Raw genomic sequence first — 26,004 nt, 5'->3', positions numbered from 1 at the left:
CAGAGAACGTGGAGGGAAATACTGAAAGCATCCTAAAATTCTTACACAATATGCTGTTTCTATTGCCTTTCTTTCTCTTTCTTTCTTTCTTTCTTTCTTTCTTTCTTTTTCTTTCTTTCTTTCTTTCTGTTTATTTTCAGAGGATTCCTCTTACTCTGTGGTTTTTCTAAATAAACTAAATAAACTAAATATAAGTTACCACTTTCATTTGTCACACAAAAGCCCCTTGACAATGTGAATTTGCATGGTGATGTGGCACTGCCACTTGCCTGAACGTTGCCATATTTTTCCATTTTTCAACAAAATCAATTTGTTGAGAGGTAAATAAAACAATAACCATGCTGCTTCTTGAAAGCCAGGTTAAGGTTTCACCCAACAGGTATAAGCCTATTTGTAAATATTGGTTAGCATTGTATGATTTATGAATTTACGTATTTAAAAGGAGCACAGGTCTTTAAATACTGACTGACCTTGTCACCCTTATAGCAGAGCTGAAGCAGAGCAGAGAGAGGAGTGCCCTCTCGTGGTACAGTTGCGTAAGGGCAGAATAATCACAAAGATTAACAGAACAGTGATGATGACAGGAATCTCTCAGCTAAACAACTCCCTGAATGAAGAAGAGACACTACTTGCCCTGTCCTTATACTTGACTGTGGCTTATATCGTCTTTATTAAACACAGTGTACACTAAATCATTAAATACATATTCCATATATATTACTTGTTAATCAAACTGATTGCTAGATCTGGCTTTAAGCAAGTAAATAGGTTTTTGTAAGTTTAATAAGTTTAACAGGCTGCAAATCTGAATATGTCTCATTACAGGCAATGTAAACACATTTGAAAAAAAAAAATAGAGAGAGAGAGAGAGAGAGAGAGGATAGATAGATAGATAGATAGATAGATAGATAGATAGATAGATGATAGATAGATAGATAGATAGATAGATAGATAGATAGATAGATAGATAGATAGATAGATAGATAGATAGATAGATAGATAGAGGGTGTTATATATAGATATAGTGAGGGTGCTACTACTAATAACCATAATCAAAGGGTACAAGTGTGTAAATATGATTGATTGCCAAAAAGGCATTGAATGGATTTTTGACAAGTCTTTGCAAGGGTCCAGCAGCAGTAGGATATGAGGGCAGCTGTATAGGGTGGCTGGAGGCCCCCTGTTCTCCCATAAGAATACATGTCCATATTAATGAATTATTAACTCTGCTGCCCGTGACCTTAAAACAATGATCAGGGGACGCCTTGGATAGGAAGTGAAGCTGTTGAATCCTTTTATCGGCCTCCTGTCACACTGCAGCAGCCCATTTGTCTTTAGGTGGTATCAGGACAATTAATTAATATGAAATGCAAACTTTTTAATTGAGTGTCAAACGGAATCGGATGAGATTAGCCCCCATATGTAAGAGGAAAATTCTGTTCTCCAGATTTTCATTTCACCAGGGAAAATGATACATATGGGGACTTTATTCATTGATTGCAGCTCCTCTTCTAGCTGGTTTTTATTGTATAGGTCATTAATCAATGGAGAAAAATGTTGCTGCCCTTTACTCTTCCCTCTAGCACAATGGCACTCCAATTCCACTCTGTTTATCTCACTGGGTTTTGCAAAGGATTGGACCATTCACTAAGTGACATTGCATACAATCTAACAGTTTAATTCCTGTTTAATTTTCTGTTTAATTCAAAGTTTTGTATGGTTTCTGAAATAATTGTTACTGTTAGCAATGCCTCTCTCAGTGTGCAGCTTTGGGTCAGATTCTAAAACTAATGTATCTGGCCTGTACATCAAAATCTGACTCTGACTCCTGCATGTAGAGAGACAGATTGCTGATTGGGAAATAGTGAAGAATAACTTGATTATTTCAGAAACAGTAGCGAATGGATCATATTCAGAAAGTTCCTATTGCTGTGAGTTGAAGCTCATACTACATATTCAGAATAGTCCCCTTTAAAGTAGGAGGGATGTTATTGTTTTAAATATGTTAAGCACTGATTATATATTAGCCAGTACACCCAGGCCATCCTGTACCTCCATAGGAATACAAGCTAAACTATAGCCCTAATTTTTTTTTTTTATAATTCTAGTGATCACATTGCCCCACAAAGGGTTATATTTCTATACAATAATTATAGTGTTAAAGAAATAAAGTGTTATAATAATAAACCAGCCACTGCAATGTTGTCAGAATTCCCTCTGTGTATACAAACATTTTCTTTTGTACTCACTTTTTCATAACTTGTGTATCTTGGGGATGCATCAAAGCAATTATAATAAGAAAGGCTCTAACAGCATTATCACCCCTGCTGCTTATTATACCTATATGTAATTCACTTTCAGTAGAAACCCAGTCATATGACTTTTTGAAGTTACTCTGGATTTGGCTTCTGCCTTTGCCTAGCAAAGCTCCTGCTATTGCTGGTATATCTCCAGGTATATTTGTCATATGACCCGATTCTCTGATATCAGGCTAAAATATCAAGCATAAAGCTTGAGAGGGCTGCTTTATTTATTATTTCAATGAATGAACAGGAAACAAGTACTTATTTCTTATGCTACCAAAGCTAACCCTAACACTTTCAATGTTTCCAAATTCAGGTTACATGGACCCTGATACAACTGTGAATGGGATAGGGATTGTAATCTCCAATGAGACTGAGGTACACAATCTACCAAGCACTGTGCCAATATGTCAGTGGAATTTATCATTTATGGATAATGTTAACCATACTCATAATAACTAGTAAAGTTTCAATATTCTATTAATGAAGGTTGTGGCTTAAATGCATAAATATTGAATAGCAATAGCCCCACTTGTGACCTGCTGGCTGGGGGTGCTGGTGCAATAGATGAGGGGATATCGATAGGGAGAAGAACAGATGCACTGGTGGCACTGGGCTGCTGTAATTCTGACAGGTAAAGAAAAAAATCAGATATTTCATTTGGTGTCACAGGGCACATATAATATCATTATGGACAACATAAAAGCCAGGTCCGAATGCACTAAAATAAATTGGATTTATGAGGCTCTTGACATATTATACCCCCCCTCCCATCAGCGCTGCAATCGCTCCCTCTCCCACTAACAACCGGGAAAAGTAAAGCAAATCGAAACATATCATAAATAAAGTCTCCCAATGATGTTCTGTAGCTGGGGATCCGCGGGATACAGGAGAGAAGTGCTCTATAGGGGAAATCTCCCTTAATAATGCATCATAGCATGTGTTCTTACTGTTATTCTGTGTCATCAGACAGACAGACACAGATAGATAGATAGATAGATAGATAGATAGATAGATAGATAGATAGATAGATAGATAGATAGATAGATAGATAGATCGATAGATAGATAGATCGATAATAGATAGATAGATAGATAGATAGATAGATAGATAGATAGATAGATAGATAGATAAAGAGATAGATGGATGGATAGATAATAGATTAATAGATAGATGATAGATAGATGATAGATAGATAGATAATAGATAGAGAAAGAGAGAGAGAGAGAGAGAGGATAGATAGATAGATAGATAGATAGATAGATAGATAGATAGATAGATAGATAGATAGATAGATAGATAGATAGATAGATAGATAGACAAAGAGATAGATGGATGGATAGATAATAGATAGATAGATAGATAGATAGATAGATAGATAGATAGATAGATAGATAGATAGATGATAGATAGATAGATAGATAGATAGATAGATAGATAGATAGATAGACAAAGAGATAGATGGATGGATAGATAATAGATTAATAGATAGATGATAGATAGATAGATAGATAGATAGATAGATAGATAGATAGATAGATAGACAGACAGATATATAGGTGATTGGTAGATAGATAGATAGATAGATAGATAGATAGACAGACAGATATATAGGTGATTGGTAGATAGATAGATGGATAGATAGATGGATAGATAGATGGATGGATGGGTGATAAGACACAGGCTCTGAGGATGTCCAGTTCACAAGCGAATGGGACAGCTCCACTCCTATATTTCCCAGCGGGTCTGTAGGTGGGTGGGTGATGGGGAGTCTACTGAATGAACTGTGCATCTATTACCTGAGGGATGTGCCCCAAGGAAGGGTTAACCCTCCCAGCCCCCCTCTCCCCGACACACACCCCGGAGCAGTAGTGTTTGGTACAGCCCACGTGTGCAGCAGGAGTGTGTGTGCCACAGACAGCAGAGCTCCCCGACCCACAGTCTACTCCGAGCTGCCCAGCGCTCATACTCGTCTTGTCTCCCGCCCGGCCAGCAGCCCCTGGGTCCCAGCACAGATCTGGACTTGTTCTCGTCGCTCGGGGACTCGTTCTGGAGTGATCACAGACAGGTACGTGCAACCCCCACACGACCGGTACCCAGGGTTGTGTATATGTGGGGAAGGCACGGATGCATGCACACAGTCTGGCCCGACCCTAGCGAGGCACTGAGACAGGTCAGGGACAGAGAACTGTATTCAGTGAGAGACTATGGGAATGATCTCTATCTAGTTGTATGGTGTTATTAGCAGTGCGCTGTAGCGGAGGCCCCGGGCAAGGAGAGCTCATTGAGTCCGGTATAGAGAGCGGGTTCCCCGCAGGTTAAGTGCAAGTAGCGCTCTGATTAGCGCTGTGTCTGTCCCCAGGTGCTGGCCATGCTGAAGCCCGGAGAGACTGCTGGATCCGCGTTCCTGAAGGTTGACCCGATGTATCTGCAGCACTGGCACCAGCTCTTCCCCCAGACTCACGTCAAGACTGGAGTTGTGAGCCATGTGGCCCTTCCTGAGCGATCTGAGCCCCCCATAGAGACTCTCCGCCTGCGCCCGGCATCCCTCTCCTCGGCCTCTTCCTCTAACTCTTCCACCCCCTCCTCTCTGGCCGGAGTCATCCCCATACCCGCAGTTCTCGGGGTCTTACAAAGCTCTGAGATCGTGGCCCCCCAAAGAAGTGAGATGGGAATTTCCAAGTGCATAGGGGAGACCCCTGAGAGATTCCAGTGCTCCCCGGAGGAACTGGACTATTACCTGTATGGGCAGCAACGCATGGAGATCATTCCGATCAGCACCCCGACCAGCGACCCCAACAACCGTATGTACCCGACATTCTCATAAATGCCATGTCCCACTATGTACCCACAGTGCAGTGCCCCATAATAACTACAGCCTCTCATGTATAAGCTATTCATCCCCAACTGCATGTCAATCTCCTGTGCCCCATGGTAACACTCCTAAAGAATTCATATACATATCCACTTAATTCATATACATATTCACTTAATTCATATACATATTCACTATTCCTGTGACCCATCATTGTTCCATCCACTGTGCCCCATAGTACCCGCCTCATCCTGTTCCTCCTGATACTCTTACTTGTCTATTGCTCCATGTCTAAATGCTCCATCCGATGTGCCCTGTACTGACAGCCTCGCTGACTGCATGCTCTGTTTACTGTATCCCATGGCAACAGCCTCACATCATGCATGCGCTATTGCTCTGCTCTCCACACTCAGTCATCCAGCCATAGAATCTCCTATAATGTCGCTGCTCTGCGCTCACACACTCTGGTCAGTGCCACAAATTGTGCAACTAATGTCGGGCAGTTTTCTTAGACTTCACTTCTGAAAGTCACAGCCCTATATACAGCAGCTTGTGCCCAGCTATCTACTGTCCTTGTAGTTAGATACACACAGTGAGGAGACAATGTATAGGGTTGGTGCGACACCTCTACAGCAGTTTCTGTAACTACCCCTTAGTACCTGGGATACACCTTCAGTCGCTTCTGAGGGAGCAGATGAAATAGCGCTGCCCTGAGGGTGCGCATCCTCCTTTCCGGGGGTCGGCTAATGGCACAGACACTTGTGTGTATAAATGTGTATGTATAAATGGATAGAGCCGCACAGCCCCCCTTATATTCATCGTCCGTGCTTTTACTAGTTCTCAAAATTGCACAAGAATCAAATAATTTATTGCTCTAATCTGGCATCAACATTCACTTTAGGTCTTTCCTAAGGGCCAGTTGCTTACTTACTTACTTCATGTCATATATGTGCCCTGCTGACACCAGTACAATATGGCAACAAAACAGAGGCTTCAAGAAGCAGCGACTACTGCACCTTACACCAATAGCCTGTCTTTCCCAGCATCACTCCTTAAACTCCTTTACTGCCTACAGCAGGACACACCTTCAGCGCATATTTCTGTCATTTATCACATGTATGGTTTAAAGATAACACGTTGTGTGATTGTTTATATATGCAGCATGTCCCAGTGGATATCACTTGGTTTTAAACAAATCGCTGATCACATTTGGGACCAGCAAAACAATTCGTTTCCAAAATAAAAATCCTTATCTGTACGTTTATTTAGGAGCAGTCAATGTCATTTCGAATTCTTGTTACCGTTAAAATGTTACTGTTTTGTAAGTAAATATAGATCTACAAAATTGCTATTTGTTTAACCGAACTTGTAGTTACAGTTACAGACAAATTGTAACTCAATGGCATCATTGTTATTGTCCATCTGAGCATTACTGGCCCAGGAGCAGTGGAACTCCTCTGTGTCTGGAGTATGTATATATATATCTCAAGAAAACATAAACTTTACTTTGTATCAATTTCGTTATTATTGTTCCATAATTGGTCAATTGCAATAGTTGAACTTTTAATCAGATGGTTTCCCCTGCAGATCAACATGGGCTTCCCATTTTCGTTTCGTTTCGCGAGTTTGTCAGAGGTGACATTTGTGTTAAATATAAAACTTCCTATCGACAGATATAGTTCTGAAATATTTTACATTTCAACTTGCCAACTATTTTCTGTATCTTAAAATCCGTGACACTATATAATTAAACGACCCCGCACTGTGTAATTAATATCTGCCATCAGAATCAGATCGAATGTTCTTGCTTTTAAATTTCGTTTTCTCATCCGCTGAATGATCAACATACGAAGTAAATAAGCACCTGTAAGGGCACAAAGATTTGTTATAATCAAAAGCATTTAGAAATAATTCGATGTAACACGCAAAAAGTACCTTGGTCACATATGCTTATTCAATGTTCACTAATTTACGTGCTTTTGGCCTCTATTATGTGAAACACACAATTCATAAAAGTTTAAATATTTTCAGTATTAATTACTCATTTAAATGGGGAACGATAACTATTTCAGAGATAATAATTGCTACGTTTTAATTACAAAAAAAACTGCTTGGTCATTTCTAACGGCGTTTCCCATCAGTACGGAATGTCACAGAGACTGAACATGTTTATAGTATCTACAATGAAAGTAGATATTTAGTTTTTAGTATTTGGTAATTTAGGAACAATTAAAGAGCTGGGGCAAGGGGGAATGAACTAAGTCTAAAATTAGAATTATGTTTCATGTGTCACTCAGATCTGAAGAAGGCATTACATTTATACAAACTCTATAAAAATAAAATACAGAGTTCCTTCCGCGAACAAAAATGTATTAGAAATGACATACATCAGGCAAATGATTAATGTCAAAATTCCTTTTAAATATTATTTCTTGCTTAAAAAAATAATCTTGTATTGTCGCCGACCCCTTGATTTTATTCGGGGATATGTTATATGGATCAATGCCCCACACCACACCAGTTGTATTGACTCGTTGTGTATTGACAACCGTTATGTGTGTTATTTTCACGCTTTTTGGAAATACTTACTGAATATGTTTTGCAGCGGCAAAGTCGAGTTGCAAAGGTAAAAACGTACAGCTATAATTGGCACGTTTATTTAATGTTATTAAAATAATATTCATCAGATCATAGCGCTGTCCCATGGGCAGTAGGATCTGTGCTCCCACCGGTGAGACATATGGCCCAGGATTAATCATCCCTTATCCAGTGACAGGCCGGGAGTTGCAAAAGACTAGTTACCTGTAGTGTGCGATGAGCGACATCCCCTAAATCGTTACTGTAAATCTTTATTTAGTATAGTTTATTGTTTTTATAGTAATGTGAGCGTAGTAATAATAACGATTATAATTGCACAGAGGCTAATTACCACTACTGCTATTATTAGTTCCTAATTTGGATCTTGTAATTCGTGTTGAATATATATATATATATCTATATATCTCTATATCTCTCTATATATCTCTCTCTCTCTCTCTCTCTCTCTCTCTCTCTATACTCACAATTTGGAATAAAGCATTCCCAGGCCAGCACTTCCCTTACTAAGTCAAGTGATTTTATTTTTCACACATCACAGTGCTCCAACGTTTTGGTCCCTTTTGGGATCTATATATATATATATATATATCTATATATATATCTATATCTATCTATAGAGAGAGAGAGCGCTAGCTTGCGGCACTCACAGGGTTTATGTTGCAAAAAAAACAAAAAAGGTTTATTTAGCCTCAAAGTTTCGATCCCCCACAGGGAGCTTCCTCAGGAGCAGTATGGGTTTGGACATACAAATAATGTAACAATGAGAGAGCTTCGTTTTGTTGGTGGTTTATTTGTCTTTATTTTAGTGTAGGTTTATGTTTGGGAAAGCATCTGAGAAATTCTTCATCACAGGTGATTCTTGTGCTTGCTGTTAACCCTTTTCTCCTTGGTGTCAATGGGTTATAGCCTCATGTAGATCTGCTAAGCAGAAGCCTTAATGTAGTTAAAGGGGTGGTTCACCTTTAAGGTAACTTTTATTATGTTATAGAACAGCCAATTCTAAGCAACTTTTCAATCGGTTTTCATTATTTAGTTTTTATAGTTTTATAGTTATTTGCCTTTTTCTTTGCAGCTTTCAAATGGGCACCCTACTATAAAAAAAACAAATTCTCTGTAAGGCTACAAAATGTATTGTTATTGTTACTTTTTTTTTAGTACTGATCCTTCTATTCAGTCCCTCTCCTATTCATATGCCAGTCTCTTAGTCAAATCAATGCATGGTTGCTAGGGTAATTGGGACCCTAGTTACCAGATTGCTTAAGATGCAAATTGAAGAGCTGCTGAATAAAAAGCTAAAAACCTTCAATAATACATTTTTTTTTAAAGAAATTGCAAATGATCTCAGAATACCACTGTCTACACCATAGGTGAACAACTCCTTTAAATGAACCCCTTAAATGCGGCTAAACCCCATTTCCCTGCTGTCTGGTGGCAACTCTGGAGAAATGACTGGCCACTAGCCCTGTGTCCCCCTGCCCATTAGCCCTGTGCACTTCAGCTGCTGCAAAAAGTCTTGGGCCAGATCCCTCTTTTTTAACAATTCATGAAAGACTGAAAAAGAGATTCTGCAGCAGCTGTAGCCTTGGCTGCAGTGAGATGTGTTTTTGTTTGTAGTTTTTATTGTTTGGGATGGCCACTGCTCTCTCCCAGCCCCCATGTCTCTAGGACACGGCATATGCAGCCATATATTAGATTGAGGTTAGAAAAGGTGGTGGCTGTTTATTTAAGGTGATAAAATGGTCCATCAGCAGTAATCTCCATCGATATGTGCCACAAGCAGATGAAGGATGAGGGGACAAGCCACAATTAATTGCCCTATAGTTTTGTAGGAGAGAGTGGATCCAGCACAGCGGCAGCATCGATCCGAGCTCCTGGCTCCTATTCATCATCTGTGCATTGTATATGGGGGTCTCTGTGGGGCAGGGGTTGCCTCTGTGCGCCCAATATTCCGCTTGCGTCTTCTTCTACGGACACCGGCGTCGCTTTCATTCGGGGGAAGAAACTCTCAGCAACTTCTGTGTCGTATTCGTTTTCCTCTCAGTGTAAAATGTTGCTGCAACTGCGTGAGGCGGCTCCCGGCTGTTTTGTACTGCCGCCTGCACAACACACTCCTGCGCCTGCTCACACACATTCCCATCTCTAGGCTGAGGACCATACTCGCTGTACAACAACACTGCCAGAGTATCACGGTCTATTAGATAAAAAGTCACAGACTGGACGATTTCCCTATAAATACAAGTTTAATATGGGAGTAAAATCCCCAAATACCATTGTGTATTGGTCAAGAAAAGGCGCAGTCGCACTTATGTTTATTTCTTTCGACATCTATATATCATGTCACTGCTCAGGTAAGTGGCCGACCCCGTAGAACAAAAGGTAATTGCCATTCTCCCCCTTTGTTGTACTTTGAGGGTCACAAGAGTGTGACTGGAGTTAAAATTCACCACAAATAGCGCCCTATACCTGATATGGGTTTTGCATAGACGCACTTCCTGCACGTAACATACTCAAGTGTGCGTGCGTTTCCCGCTCAAATCAGCGGTGTGGTGTAAAGTAAATGAGGGAAATTTCTGTAACTAGATTGTATGTAGAAAATGGAAAGCCATGAGCAATACAACTGGTGCTATTAGTGCAACCTGCTTGCTCCTTAAATCCACATGGGACCTGTGTACTTGTGTGTGGTACCTCATCTGGATACTTACATAGTGCATGCAATTCTCACAGGATGGAGGGATCAGTGACATTAAACAATCCTACTGGATACATGGCCCTTAACTCTAAAGTAGCCCACCAGCTAATGTTCACTGGTTACTGCTTTATATTAAATGTATAAATTATGTATATAAAATCCTATTAAAACATTATCAAAATGGAAAAAAAAAACTATCCACAATAAAATAATATTTATGGAGCATTTTACTGAGAATTTGTGTTTTCTCTGATAAATATGTCCCTAAGTAAAATTCAATTTACCTTATTTTTGCCTGAGTGGTAAATTCTATTCCAGGGGTGTACGAAAGGTAGATTGGAATCTACCAGTAGACCTTTAAGTTCCCCATAGACGCAAAGATTTCTCTTGCCTAACGGCTGATTTAAGCGAAGTCCGACCAATCCTTCGAACTTATCGTGCGGTTAGTGGGATTCGAAGGAACGTACATCATACGATTTTTTGGCCGACATCTGTCAGAAAATTGATCGGCCAGGATAAAAAATCTTTATCGGTCCTAGTGCAATCTATCTATGTTTGCAGGGACAAGCAAGCAGCTACCCTTTGTTTTCCTGGCAATATCGCGTGAAGTGGTCTTTTTAGTTGATGGACAATTCGTACGATCGTTTCGAGATAATCGTGGTCTCACAATGACCCTCGGATCTTTTAAAAATCTTTACATCTATGGCCAGCTTTAGTTGGTGATCAGTAGATCTCAAGACACCGTCAACAAACATCTTGACTAAATTACCCTTCTGTTTTATTCTCTTGATTCAGATATTTATTCTGTTAAGGCTACATAAGAAATAGTTGTCTTTTAAATATAGTAATATAAATTCACTTATAAATCAATATAATATCTAAATAATGTTTTCCATAGAACAGAATGCTAACAGTGATATTATGGATGTAGATCATAATGGGACAACATCACTTAAAAGTAGACCCTGCATTAGTAAAGGATGGGCACTCCTGCTCTATTGTAATACTTTCATCAGATTTTACAATGATAATGGCAGTAAATTCGCCTAGGATACAACAATATTTTGTGGATGTTCCATATCAACCACAAACCCAAGGTTGGGAAGTTTGGGGCTAGATGCTACAGGCTAGGCATGAAATGTGTCTGGTATAGTCATATATTGCTCACGGGTTAGTCTTATTAATTGAGTGCGGTGTTGAAGTTTCAGTCACAGTTACAGGTTCTGTGTTTGGTTCCCTGTATCTGTGGAGCTTGTGCTCACATTTGTCTTCCCCATTAATGCTTGTTTGTTTCTATAAGCTATATAGCTATAATTATATTTATAAAGCCTGCTCACATTTTCCAAAGTAATTGGTGTAGGACTAATGGACTCATTGATATGCATATTTATCAAACCCCCTTATTCAATACTGCCTTCTGAAGATCGGCTGGGAGATGAAGAAATATATTTTCATTAACCATTAGCAAGCAGAGAATATATTCTCCAACCAAGAAGTTAATTTGTTGTGTTGTACGTATTGACGGTTTGTTTTGTAGTCCTGGAGTTTTTGGCGGCGGTTTACATTTTCAGCGATTGTTCAATAATTATTCAATTTAATTTAATTGTGCCTATGTGCTGCACTGGTATCAAAGTAATTTAAGACAAAAGTATTTATATTTTTTCTCCTGTATATGCTTGAAACATAATTTGAGCTGCAATCTGTTATTTTTTAACGAGAACAATGATGGTGTATTAGCTAATATAGTACTTTCAGTAGCCCTTCCAGTTGTGATAACAGAGTAACATCAAAAAGATTGTAAAAAGAAGAATAAGGTTGATATCTCCTTGAGGTGATTGCATCTAATCTTTGATTTTTCAATTAGCAGTCATAATGATTTGTGGTCTTTCATTTTAATCTTTGCAATGTATTTAACTATTAAAGGGAGATTCACCTTTACATTAACATGTTTTAGATGGACCGATTCAAGAAACATTACAGTTGGTCTTTACTATTTCTGTATGGTTAGCATTCCTATTCTGGGTCTTTACAGTCCAAAGCAAAAAATGCTGTTTGGCTGTTAGAGTCACTGACCCCGGCAACCAAAAAAATATAGAGGCTTCAGTTATATTGTTATTCTTACATTTTACTGCTTACTTTTAAGCAATCTGATTTGTACTATTCCATATATTATTTCCATTTTAATACTGCATGGGGAATTAACTCCTAGCTACGCGATTGTTTACATTCCAAGTCTACGAGTTGCCGAATGAAAAATGTAAATAATTGAGAAACCACAAAATATGAAGACCAATTGCAAAATGCTTAGAATTCTGCTGTCTACACCATAATAAAAGTTCATAAAAATTGTTAGGTGCTAGTTATGGGGATGCTAAGCAAATCCATTCATACTTATATTTTAAAATCATATTTATGTGTACAGCGCGCAAGATTGTTTTGGCTTTATGTGATGCTGTGCTTATTATCAGTACATTGTGATTAGAGCTTCCAGAGCTGGTATATTGACTTTGGAAAATGTACGTATGTGAAACTAAAATTAAAGCCGGCATGTTGAACTAAAAGGGGCCCCAAGGACAACAGCCAGGGGCAAATCTCCTAAAATAATTACGGTCACATATGTCTTTGTAGAACCTAGTATGAACTTTATGTCAGTTCTTGTAGAAAATCTTTCAGAAAGAAAGAATATAAAAATAAATTGTTTTGGTACTGAACACTTAGGATGTGACATTTACAGTTGTCTTCTGAAAAAGCATACTTTGAAATGGCCTGAAATAAATCCTTGGATTTTTGGCAGGTCATATTTTTATTTCAGCAAATAAAATACATTCACTTATAAAATCATAATTCATTGCAATTATGCACATATTGTTATTGTCATTACCATGTATTTCTAAAGTGTCAACATGTTCTGCAGAGCTGTCCAATACAAGAGTGAATACACAAAACATGCAGATTACAAAGAATACTGACCGATACAGGAGGTGAAAAGGGCCCTGTTTGTTAGAGTTTACAAACTAAAAGAAGATTTTTATTACAAATAATATTACAGATTCTGTAATACATATCTGTTTAACAGAAACTAAACATGAACCTGTACACTTGTACCATTCATGACTCCATAATGCCTATTCTTCAGTTAAGTATTCTTGATACAGTATGTCGTGATATGTAATTTGTAGGATTTGTAGTTTATTCACCACCCAGAGATCTGGGGAATGTAGTCCTACATTAACAAATTATAGTATGCTTTTCAGACTTTTTAGCATAAAGATTGACTTTTTTTCATTTCCATAAATGCGCCACTGCACATAAATGATAGGAATACCTTAAATGAATACAAATATTATATTATATTAACATCTTTTTGTACTCTTACTTAGTAAAACTATCCTCTTTTACTCATTTTATTTTAGTATAGTGATGCCACTTGCAAATGAATTGTCCCATTTCCAATTTATGATATAATATAGCAATATGTGTTTTTCTCTGTAATTTTCCATCTAGTTCTTTTTTCTCATTCTTCGTGTGAGATTACAGTCCTTCTTACCTGTACTGTCCAGCGACATACAATGACCAGATTTAGATTAAAATTTAGGTTAAATAAGACATTCTCTTTGGAGTAAAGCTAACCACTCTTGGGCATTTCAAGAATGAATTGGCAGCTAAAATATATCTCACTGTGACTGTAGTCCTTACCTGACTGTACTGCTCAAGAACCCTGCATATGCTGATAGTTGGTGTGAGGGTCAGACATTGGAATTATATTAAAACCACCATATGTGAACTTTTTTTTGCAGATCTTTATATATATATATATATATATATATATATATATATATATATATATATATATATATATATATATATGACCAACTACTTTTTTATTACATAGTGAGACCAGTCAAGAATTCTACCATTTTTGTTTAATCAGCTTAGCTCTATATGATCTGCTTGATGCCTTGAGTTAGATGCTGATGACAAAACCTAAAGCAATGACTTATTCACAGGTTTATTGTTTCCTCTGCAAACTTCCCTTCTGTGTGTAACAAAGGTTCTCAACTGCTGTCAAAACTAGTCACATCGACACTAAAATAAAAGGCAGTCAATTCCAGTGCTCCAGTGCTCACTCCATTCATGGCCTTTTACACAAGCTGTGAAACAGTCCCCAATTATAACAGTTTTCTTATGTGGACACCTGTCACTAATAAGTACATTGAGAAGAGCAATGGATTTCGCCAAGGCCTCTCAACAGGCCTCAAGGGAAAGACACTGACATTTGATCACTATTGACCTGTGCTGGATTGAACAGAAGTGTTTTTATTTGCCATGCATTTTGTCAGTAAAAATCTATTATTTTATCTTGTTATCACAACAAGTTTGCATGTCTTGTTTTTTTTTTACTCTTTGCTTCAATTGCAAACTGATGTGTGATGTACTACACAATTACACCCATATAAATGTCACACACAATAAATACACATTCCAAGTGCGTAATAACCAGTGAATTCATCTGAAAATGTGTGTTTTGCAATTGCTGATTTGTCTCAGTTTGTTAAATAAAATTGAAGCTATTTGTTAAATTAAAATTGCAGCTATTTTACAAGCACATTCTTTGCACAGTGTGATGGTATGGTAACTACAAAGAGGCATATTAACGGCCATTGGGTGGTGGAACAGAAAAAATATATTTGCTTGAGAATGAGATGAAATTATTGTTTTGTGCTTCAAAAGTATATACATATACTGTATATATTAAGAATTTTTTTTCCTGCTATTGGGAATCCTTTGTCTAATTATATAAAAATATAAAGGAAAAGAATAAATGGGTGGAGTTACCCTTTAACATTATGATTAAGCAAACAATATGCAATAATACTCGTATAGAATGTTTGGCGACTGTATTAAATGTTATCACCGTATAAATTACATAAAACAAAATGTTACAATTCAGTTAGGGCAACAAAACTGTAATCTCTAAAATGAGAAGATATTGACACTACTTGTACAAACAGTGATATAAATACGTATTGATCCTATAGCAGTCAGCAATCAAGAGTGTGTAGTAATAAAAATGGTAATGACATGTGGATGTTTGCTATCGATGGGAATCTATATGCTTAGCATTAAAAAAAACACATTATAGATTCTCATTTGTATGACTTTATGTGCTGATGAGTAATGCTTCCATCACCTGACAGTATCCTACCCTAACTATTCATAAGTATGCTATATATCAGAGAGGTCAAACATGTGGCCTTACAGTTGCTGTGCTGCTGGCATTTGTATTAACCACAGTAGTAAACCTAGTAGGGCTTGGCATTCCTATGCTACTTCTTGTGAAGCTGCTGCCATGGGTGGAATTTAAACTGAAGAGGTGTTGATTGTTGCTTCTAGTTTACAGGTTGATTAAGAAAAAGCCAGCGTCTCTTAAATAGCCTATGCACCTGTCAGCATAATACTAACAAATATTTGTCTTGTCATTTATTTTTTCATGGCAACATTGGAATTGTTGTCGTCAAATAAGAATATTGTTGTTTGTGCTTAAAACCATGTTAGGGGGCAGATTTGTTAAAGTTCGAGTTGTTTTTTCCATGAAAATTCGAGTTGTATTTTTTGGTCAAAACTCACAATAGCTTGAATTCAAAAATACACCACCTAAAACCTTTTAAGGTTTTGTTGAAGTCAATGGCAGATTTCCCTTGAATGATTTGAAGATGTTCAAGCTTTTTCAGAGGGTTTTTCTCTGAAAACTTGAATGATTTGAGGTTTTTTTCGAGTTCATTCGAGGTAAAAAAAACCCTCTAAACTAAACACAGCCCTTTAATGTTAACAAATAAACAAATATGGGGAAATCATTTATTTTCAATCAAGTAGACATTCCATGCATCATTGAGATGTGCATTTCTTATTTCCTATTAAAAATTAAAAACTTTTATACTAGACGTCTAGTTCAGCAATGATCACCTGAAAAAACCCAAGGGTCTCTATTGGTTACATTTACACTGCCATAAAGTGATTTTTTTTGTAGTATGCTATTATCTTACTATTTTTGTAGTAGGCTATTGTTTTAGTGTAACTCCCATCTGAATATCTCTCTTTACTGATTTTAGATTGCATACCTTAATTTTCCACAGAGGCTCTGCAATAACATCTTATTAGTTGAAAGCCTACCTGTTTTTTACATTAACCACAATATTAATTTCCTAAAACATTATTCTAAAATGGGATTCCAAGAGGAGAGAGGCCCTAAGTGCCAAAATGGGAGTCTTCCTAAATGTCAAATAAGTGACTGTAAAGGGTTGCTGGATAGATTTCTGTAACATTATATGTCCAGACGACATGACTCCAAGAAAACCATCAATAACCAGAAATTTATACAGTAGGAACCTAATTAAATTCTGTTCAACCTCATTATTTACAGGAATCTAGCATGCCATGTCACTAAAATGCAGTTATAAACAGTTCAATCCCATTCTTTCAGAAACAACTTTAATTATGATACATACTGTTTGGTCCATTCTATCACAGGACTGTGTCACTGGCACTTCATTTTGGAATGCACATGACAAAATATGTAATTTGAGTAATGGCATTAAAACTGATGTTTATAGTGATACCGTTTGAGTCCATGAAAACATTGATGCTATGTAGTCATTCCAGTAGTGTGCTTTTCCATGGAGCACCAGGCAGTATCGGGTCTTAAAAGTTTTAGTTTTTTGAAAAATGAATTACATAAAAATATATAAAAATACCCGCAAACAGTGGATCAAAAACCCCCAAGCGTGACACGTTTCGTGGCCTCACGTCACTTCCTCAAAAGCATAGGCTACAGCCTCTCACTCCACCCCTCAAATAGTGAAAAACATCCAGCACCTGTTAAAACCGTTTAACCCTAAAAGCATTCAATTAAAATCATTCAGAAAGCATATATATACTATATATATATATATATATATATATATATATATATATATATATATATATATATATATATATATATATGGCAATTGAAAGCGCTTTAGAGAAAATAAATAAATAAATAATAATATTCTCAGAAGCTCAATTCTATACATAGTTTGTTAAGGCTTGAAAATCAACATCGAGTACTTATACAGAATAAATAATGATTATAAGGGAACTCATAGATGGGCAATAAATATATGAAACATTGATTAAGCATATTGAATGGAATGTCCAATAATTCAAATCCACAATATTAAAATACCCCTCATCATAAGCCATAAATATATTAGTTCAATTTCATACTACCATAACTGAATTAATCATATTTAAAAACAGCAGACATTAATCACAAAAACAAGAAATCTCACATTCTCACATCCCCATAATTCTCAATAGTTTTTAATTGATATATCCAGAAAACCTCCAACTTACAGAGTTTTTGCTCATAATTGCCCCCTCTGATATCTCTTCTTGGTTTATCTATAACCTGAAAATTAACAGCTGCATTTCCTTGATGCTTCTTCACAATGTGCTTTGCCACTGCTGACTTAAAATTCTTCCTCTTCACAGCGGACATATGTTCCAAAAAGCGTGTACTAGCCATGTGGATAGTTTTACCAACATACTGGGCCTTGCATTCACATGTTATCAAATAGATAATCCCCTTGGAGGTGCAATTAAAATATTGATTAATCACATAAGACCTGCCTGTAACTGAACTTTGGAACATTTTAGAGTCCGGTCATGCACTGGCATGGAGTGGGTGAGTGCTCTCATTTTTGTGCTTTTCTTTATGTAGTCATTCCAATTGATTTAACCCAAACAGAAGTTTGTACTGTCTTGTGATTGGTGATTGTGTTGCATTAGTGATAGCTCCTTGGTTCCCCCAAACCTGCTCTTTGTGGGGACCAAGGGACCACAGTGCTATGGATAAATTGATCCTTCTGGCTGATGTTAGTTTGCATAAACACAGTGTGGGTTTTTTGGTATTTCACAAATATCTATGTAAAACATGGAAAAATAATAGAATTTAAATGCAGTACCTGTATTCAAAGGTCATCTTTTAAGGGACACTCAAGTTTTTGATTAATGTGCTACTGAACATATATTAGACGAATATACAAATATTTAACTGTATTTTTCTTGCTTGAAGGGGAATAGACTTGTCTCGTATGTAACCTAGGTCTTAGGTCTATCTATAGAATAATTTAAAGGGGTGGCTCACCTTTAAGTTAACTTTTAGTAAGTTATGGGGGCAGATTCACTAAAGGGCGAATTGTCACCAGTGACTGCTTTACCACACTCCGCGCCACTTTGCCAGGCGCAAATATGTTACCACTACACTGATTCACTAAAATGTTGCGTCCTGGGCGCCAAACACTGACAACATTTTGCTATCGGTACTTTAGCAGTGTGAGCGTTTCAAAGCAAAATTACACTAGCGATCGATTCTGCCTAGCAAAACTTCGTTAGTCCTTTTAGGCTTAGGTCAATTTGAATATGGTGGGTACATTAAAGTCATATGGACGTCTTTATTAAAAATGTTGCAGAAATGCTTTAAGTGGACACTTTTTTTATTAAATGTCCAAGAAACCTGAATAAAATCAAAAGAGATCCTCTAATGCCCTACAAATGAGCCCACTCTAAAACAAATGTGCCATGCCCCTCAAATGTCTGGGGAAAAAATGTTAGGACTTTTGTAGGCAATCGCATTTAAAAAAGGCCATCGTTTTTTCCAACTTTAATGCATTTCCGGCACACAGGATAGGACTTTTGTAGGCAATCCCATTTAAAAAAGGGCCAGCGTTTTTTCCAACTTTAATGCATTTCCGGCACACAGGATATGATGTAACTGACATAGGATTGAGGAAGATGTAGCTTTATTTTAGCAGTTTGCCTGGTCTGAGGTGGCAAAAGAAACTCTATTGGTTATGTTCAGTAAAATTCGAACTTTAGTGAATTTGTAGATTTACGACAGTTCTCCAGTGTGAACAAAGGCTAGCTAGTGAACTGTCCTCTAAGCCTGTCCCTACAAATGAGATCGCAGGCGAATTGTCACTAGCAACGGCCACTTCACACTTTAGTGAATCTGCCCCATAGAATGGCCAATTCTGAGCAACATTTCATTTGACCTTATTTTTTTAGTTTTTGAATGAATTGCCTTCTTCTGACATTTTCCAGTTTTCACAGACCCTATCTAAAAAACACATTTTAATTTTAATCACTCATCTTTCTGTTTAGTGTTTCAAAAAACACATCTTTATGACTTTCTCTTGTGCATATTTGATTTGAAACTATTTCCCCAAATGACAGAAAGTCAGTGCAAGTATGCTTATGTACCTTAAGTACCTGTTATTGCATAGACTTTGTCACCCAGGGTTGCGCCGCCAATGAGGCGAGCTGAGACGCTCGCCTCAGGCGGCAACGCCGAAGCGGTTTCCAGGGGCGGCAAAAAGCCGCTTCTGCACCTTTAAGAGCCGAATTTCCGGTTTTTAAACCGGAAATTCGGCTTTACTAATGCGAGAGAGCGCAATTGCGCTCTCCGCATTAGTGTTCCTGCCTCCCCTCCCGACAAGTAAGTCGGCGAGGGGGGGCGGCATTGCAGGAGCCGCCTCAGGCGGCGCTTAGGTCCGAATCGGCGCTGTTGTCACCTCTAACAGAGCTACTAACATAATGCATTCAGCAAAAGTACAAATATAGGCCTGAAAAAAGTGGCTTACCTTAGTTTAGAAGAATTTATAGTCCAGTAATTTTCTTCAACTTTATTAGAGAATTCTTGAAAATAATTTGAATATTCACAAGCAAACTACAACAGCAGTGCTGTGTTGTTTTACAGGTGGGATTCTAGATATAGGATCTAAGAGTAGAGTATAAGTGTAATAGTTTAATAAAATGTAAAGCAAGGCCCAAACATTTTTGGTGAATCACATTTAAATTGCTTACATTTGTTCAACTAGAATTTAAGATTTAAGTATCAGGGAGTTGAAGACAAGAATGTTTTTCTAATACAAGGGAACTGTCTCTTTCTGAAAGCATATGACCAGGCAAAATGACTTAAGATGGCTGCCTACACACCAAATTACAACTAAAAAAAAAAATACACTTTTGGATTAGGAATGAATAACAGTGTAATATAGGAATAAAAATGACACCATAAAAAATCCCTTTGAATAAATTAAGATGGGAAATGTGGACTTATGAATGTGTTACAATTTTCAAGTAGTCTGATACAGCTTTAGACTGTACTATTGCATATATACTTATTTTGTTTTCTTGGGTTATAGGTTGCGACATGTGTGCAGATAATCGTAATGGAGAATGTCCTATGCATGGTCCATTACATTCTCTACGTCGCCTAGTAGGCACCAGCAGCACTGCAGCAGTGGCTCCTCCACCTGAAATTCCTGAATGGTTGCGAGACCTGCCACGTGAGGTGTGCCTGTGTACCAGTACTGTTCCCGGTCTGGCATACGGCATTTGTGCAGCTCAGAGAATCCAACAAGGAACATGGATTGGACCTTTCCAGGGACTCATTGTGTCTCCAGAAAAAGTGCAGAATGGGGCTGTACGAAACACACAGCATCTCTGGGAAGTAAGTTATTTCTTTTATGAAACTTGACATATTGCTTGTAATTTACAATCCACTCTGAAACAAACATGCAGTAAATTGCATGCAGCCCGGCTTTCATTTGATTAGTGATAATCTGCATGTTAAAAGCACTGAAACAAATTTTCAGTTTTACTATTACATGCCTCTTAAAGAGATATAGGACACTTTGATTGTTTGACAGTGAAAATGATAAATGCATCTGACTATATCCGTTTAATGATGACTGCTAAAGAGAATAATCAAGCTCACCCCTTATTACCACCACATTGCTAGTGCCATGTCAATGCAATTATATATCAGCCTCTTTAAAATGCAATGCTTAGTTTCTGAAAGTGCTTCAATCACATACATAAAAGGGCTGCTGAAATATAAAATTATTTGAAATTAGAAATTGGTCCTTAATGATAGCTTGTTAGTGCATGCTTTATATGCTGGGTAAAAAATATGTACCACACAGTTCAGTTCAATTGTATCACACGTGCATGGAATAGAAAGGAACAAATAAATACTGCTTTCAAAAAGATGTTTGGATGTACATACCCTTTTAATGATTTAGAAACTGCAACTGTCTAGAAATGGGAAAGGTAAACACAAGAAATTAGATGCTCATAAATGCAAGCAAGCAAAATATGAGGGAAGAAACCAAGTGTGCTTTAGTACTTAGACATTACTATACCAGTAAATGGATGGGTAATATTTATGCTAGTGGTCATTATGTTTAGCTAAATACATTCTTCCAATTTCAAATATAAAGGCACAGAGTAGAAATAATCTGAACAGTGAAAAAAGGTATGCAAAAGATGCAGAATATGGATTACAAGACAAGTACAGCCAACACTTACTGTTTTTTTTTGCATCATTTATACCTACAATTAACCTGAATTAACTGCAGACACGGATATCAGGAAATGTTAAAGTCTGTTTTTTTCTATGACTCGTATAATTTATTCAAAGTCCTAGCCACACACTGAAACCTGAAATATAGAAAGGCTAGTTTTCCCTGTTTTAATCAATTGTGGTATGTGGTTTTGTGCATTGAGCGGCAGTGACATCCAAGTTCAAATCCCAGATTGTGAAATTAAACTTGCTAAAATCAGGAGACAACATTTTTTCTTTAATCCCTTGAGCCAAGAATGAGCTGTGGAAACCAATCAGTGGAAATCTATCCCTTTATCCAATATATTAGTACTCAGTGTATTGCTTTCCACTTCTCTTGTCAATACGTGAGTGCAATATCACAATTTTATAAGGGACATTTTAGTTACAAAAAGTATTTTCATTCCAAACCATCTTTTTTCCCTGATACAATAATAGAACAACCATTTTTAAAATACATCGCTTATTTCTGTTATACCTGGAACACTGGTTTAGGACATCTCATGCTGGTTTGGGAAATAAACATAAAATAAATTCGCCAGACATGAATTTCCACGTTTCGCCGCGAGCAAAATAATTCACGAAACATGCTGTGACGCCGCATCAAAAAATAATTATTCGGACACCCATTAAATTTAATGCATTTGGACCAAATAGGCGCATATTCGCCCATCACTAATGAGCACCAGTAAATATTAAGTAATTGATGTGCTTAATGGGGTGGTTCATCTTTCAGTTAACTTTCAGTGTGTTATAGAATAGCCAATTCTAAACAACTTTACAGCTGGTCTTCATAATTTATTTTTTTATAGTTTTCCAATTATTTACCTTCTTCTTATGACTCTTTGCAGCGTCTAAATGGGGGTCACTGACCCCATCTAAAAAACAAATGATTTATAAGGCTACAAATTACTTGTTATTGGTACTTTTTATGACTCATCTTTCTATTCGGCCCCTCATATTTCTATTCGGGCCTTCATATTCCAATCTTTTATTCAAAGCAGTGCATGGTTGCTAGGGTAATTTGGACCCTAGCAACCAGATTACTGAAATTGCAATCTGGAGAGCTGCTGAATAAAAAACGAAATAATTCTAAAACCACAAATAATAAAAAATGAAAAATAATTGCAAATTGTCTCAGAATATCACTCTCTACATCATAGTAAAAGTTAACTGAAAGGTTAACAAACCCTTTAAGCTTGTTTGTGGCCCTTAATGTCCTTAGGGATGGGAGGTGGTAGGAAATGTTTTACGCTGGTACTTGTACCATTTCTAAATGAGCCCTTATATGCAATAACCCAAAACAATTGGCATTTAAATCATTGCGTTGACACCACTACACTTATCAAAGCTAATTTCTCATTGGTTGCTATGTGTTACTGCATGGGAACAATTTTGGACGGTTAGTCAATGAACATGAACCTGTCTGTTTCAGATTTAAAAAAAGGGGTATGTGCTGTAAATATGCTAAATAAGATGTTGAGAAAATTGAAAAACCGTAGTGTGAGCAGAGAACCCTGGGATATCTATAGAGGAGCTGCCAAAAATATTACTCATATTAGGTAATGTTCCATTTCTAACAGATTTAATATTTCATGTGCTACATAGGAGCACAATGCAACCTTGATTTGTTTCAAGGGAAAACAGTGTGAGACATATTAAGCAAACATTCACTCTTTCTACATGACATATATGCCAACAATACTTTTATGTCTTATGAAAATTCCTGGTCATTTTCATTTTGAAGTTATGGGAACAATCTAATGTTTGTTCAATGCAGCGCAGAAACTTTCTCAGCAATTAGGTATTATGGATGAGTGTGAGATAATTTTCCCCTCATATGTTTGCTAATAAAGAATTGAAAAGGCACATTTAATTCCAACATGTAGGAAAACATTATCTCAGTTATTAATGTGTCTTTATCCCCAGGAGATAAATTAATCTGGTTGCACATGGTTTCCCCCTTCTGCTTAACATCACAGTTTTATAGGACTAGACTTCTGGAATGCGTACACTAGAAGCTTACATTTCTGTGGGGAAAAATCCGGAAGTTTAAGAAGAAAAAACAACGTACACCAACTGAAAGTTTGTATACTTTCAGCTCCAAAAATGCGTTTACATTATTTTTTATCATCATTATTTTCTTTAAACGCTGATTGCAAAACTGTGGGGCAGATCTATCAAAAGTCGAACTGTTTTTCTGGGAGCATTTTGCATTTTTTCCACTAGTGAAAACTGTTTTTTTTAGTATTAATGAAAACTTTTCTCGGCATTCTAAAAAATTTCACACCTTTTCTCCAGAACTGAAAACATTTTAATGATCTGGTTCATTTATCAAAGCATTTCCCCACATCCATTTGTTTTTTCCTTCATAGAGTCTTTTCTAGCCTTGAGCAGTCAAAATCAATCGATTGTGGTGAAAATATTGTTTGAAATTTCTAACCAATACGATTCTACAGGAAAGTCTTGCAACACAGTAAAATGTGTTCCTCATCTTTTTACTCTGCAAAATGCTTGAAAATGATAAATGATAAAATGATAAATATGGGAATTTTTCCTGATAGCTCAGATTTTTATCACTGGTGATAAAATGCGAAAAATGCCAATTTATTTCTTACTTTGACAAATCTTACTCTATGCGTAGTTTTCAGTTTGCATAACATGCCACATTTTCTGCACTTTTCTTGCATGTGCCCAGAGTCTAGGCTCGCAAGTCTGGAGGAGGGGGGCACAGCTACCTCTAGTTACACTACTGTATCTATCATATATCTACATCTTTCTACATCTTTGGGGCAAATTCACTAACCTTCGAAAATTCCCCATCGACGTCTTCGCTCACAGCGACAGGCGTAGATTCGCCAGGACAACGCCAATTCACTAAAATCTGAAGTTGCGTCCAGGGCGCCGAATGCTGGCGAAGTTGCACTAGTGTTACTGAACAACTAGTGTTGCGCTAGCGTTTCCTAATTTGCATATGGCGGGAAGTTAAAGTTCAATGGACGTATATGTTGCAGCAAATACATTACACTACACAAGCCTGGGAAACCTTAATAAAATAAAATAAAGTTGTTATATTACCCTACACATGAGCCCAGTGTATAGTTTATGTGCCAAATGTTAGGAAATGTAGGGGGGAAGCCGGTTACCCCCAAAAAAATGTACGCTATTTTTCAGCCTATCACCCTGAAAAAGGAAAAGACACTAGCATTTTTTGGGACTTAGAAAAATGTTCAACTATTTTTTGAGGAACTCCTATCTACTCTATTGCACTTCGCCTGGTCTGAGGTGGCGAAGGCAAGTCTGACGCAAGAGGTAACATTCAGTAAAATCCAAATCATAGTGAATTTGTGTAGTTATGTCCATTCGACACGACTGCAAATTCGTCGGGCGTTAAGGAGTGAAGTACCGGTAGAGTCTATCTCCTTCGCTAGCAAAGTTACACCAGGGACCATTAGTAAATCAGAGAAGTACCGAAATGATGAATTTTCACCCGCGTTAGTCACTTCGCCCTTTAGTAAATTTATCTATCTATCTATCTATCTATCTATCTATCTATCTATCTATCTATCTATCTATCTATCGATCTATCGATCTATCTATCTATCTCTCTATCTCTCTATCATTTTTTGTTGGCATTTGATTTCATACGGAAGAGTTAACTTTGCCACTCCACTTGCAGGGCTAATTTTCTAAAATAGGTTCTAAATTGCACCACAGCCTGTTACCCATAGCAACCAACCAGTTTCAATATACAGTAATTGTGTAACATAGTTACTTCTGAAAGGCTTGGAGTGTGAAAAAGCCCTATAGCCATTCAATAATTATATGATTAGATTTAAATTGTTCCTAAGAAGGAAGGTACTTAAACTAACATGCATGCTTTTTTAAACCTATGCCTGCCTCAGTTAGGGTTGTCACCTGTCTTATTTTGACCTGGACAGCCTAGTTTTTGGAAGGACTGTCTGGGTCAAAACTGCCTGCCTGGTTTAGGAAAACCGGGCAGGAATCTCTGAGATTTACATTGAATCGCCACGTCAAAGCCCCACCTGGTGACATCACAAGCCACCCCCCTCTGCTCCCTGTGATGTAGCCATCTGCCCCTCCCGGCTCGATCACTGCCTGCCCAGAGTAAGGAGCCAGGAAAGGTGGC

The 26,004-nt window shown here is 37.3% G+C and overlaps 1 protein-coding gene across 1 annotated transcript in view; it reads left to right on the top strand.

The window, feature by feature from the left end:
* The first annotated feature begins 3,980 nt into the window (after positions 1 to 3,980).
* The window catches only part of prdm6.L (PR domain 6 L homeolog), an 83,145-nt gene continuing 61,121 nt past the window's right edge, over positions 3,981 to 26,004 (top strand). The window contains exons 1-3 of the mRNA XM_041568221.1: positions 3,981 to 4,371; positions 4,666 to 5,107; positions 20,653 to 20,960. Coding sequence (XP_041424155.1) covers positions 4,675 to 5,107; positions 20,653 to 20,960 — 741 coding nt within the window. The 5' untranslated portion in view covers positions 3,981 to 4,371; positions 4,666 to 4,674. The remainder of the gene's footprint in view (positions 4,372 to 4,665; positions 5,108 to 20,652; positions 20,961 to 26,004) is intronic.

The sequence above is a fragment of the Xenopus laevis genome, chromosome 1L (genome assembly GCF_017654675.1).
Source record: "Xenopus laevis strain J_2021 chromosome 1L, Xenopus_laevis_v10.1, whole genome shotgun sequence".
Classification (NCBI taxonomy): domain Eukaryota; kingdom Metazoa; phylum Chordata; class Amphibia; order Anura; family Pipidae; genus Xenopus; species Xenopus laevis.
The sequence above is the reverse complement of the archived record's forward strand: the minus strand, read 5'-3'. Positions and strand labels throughout refer to the sequence as shown.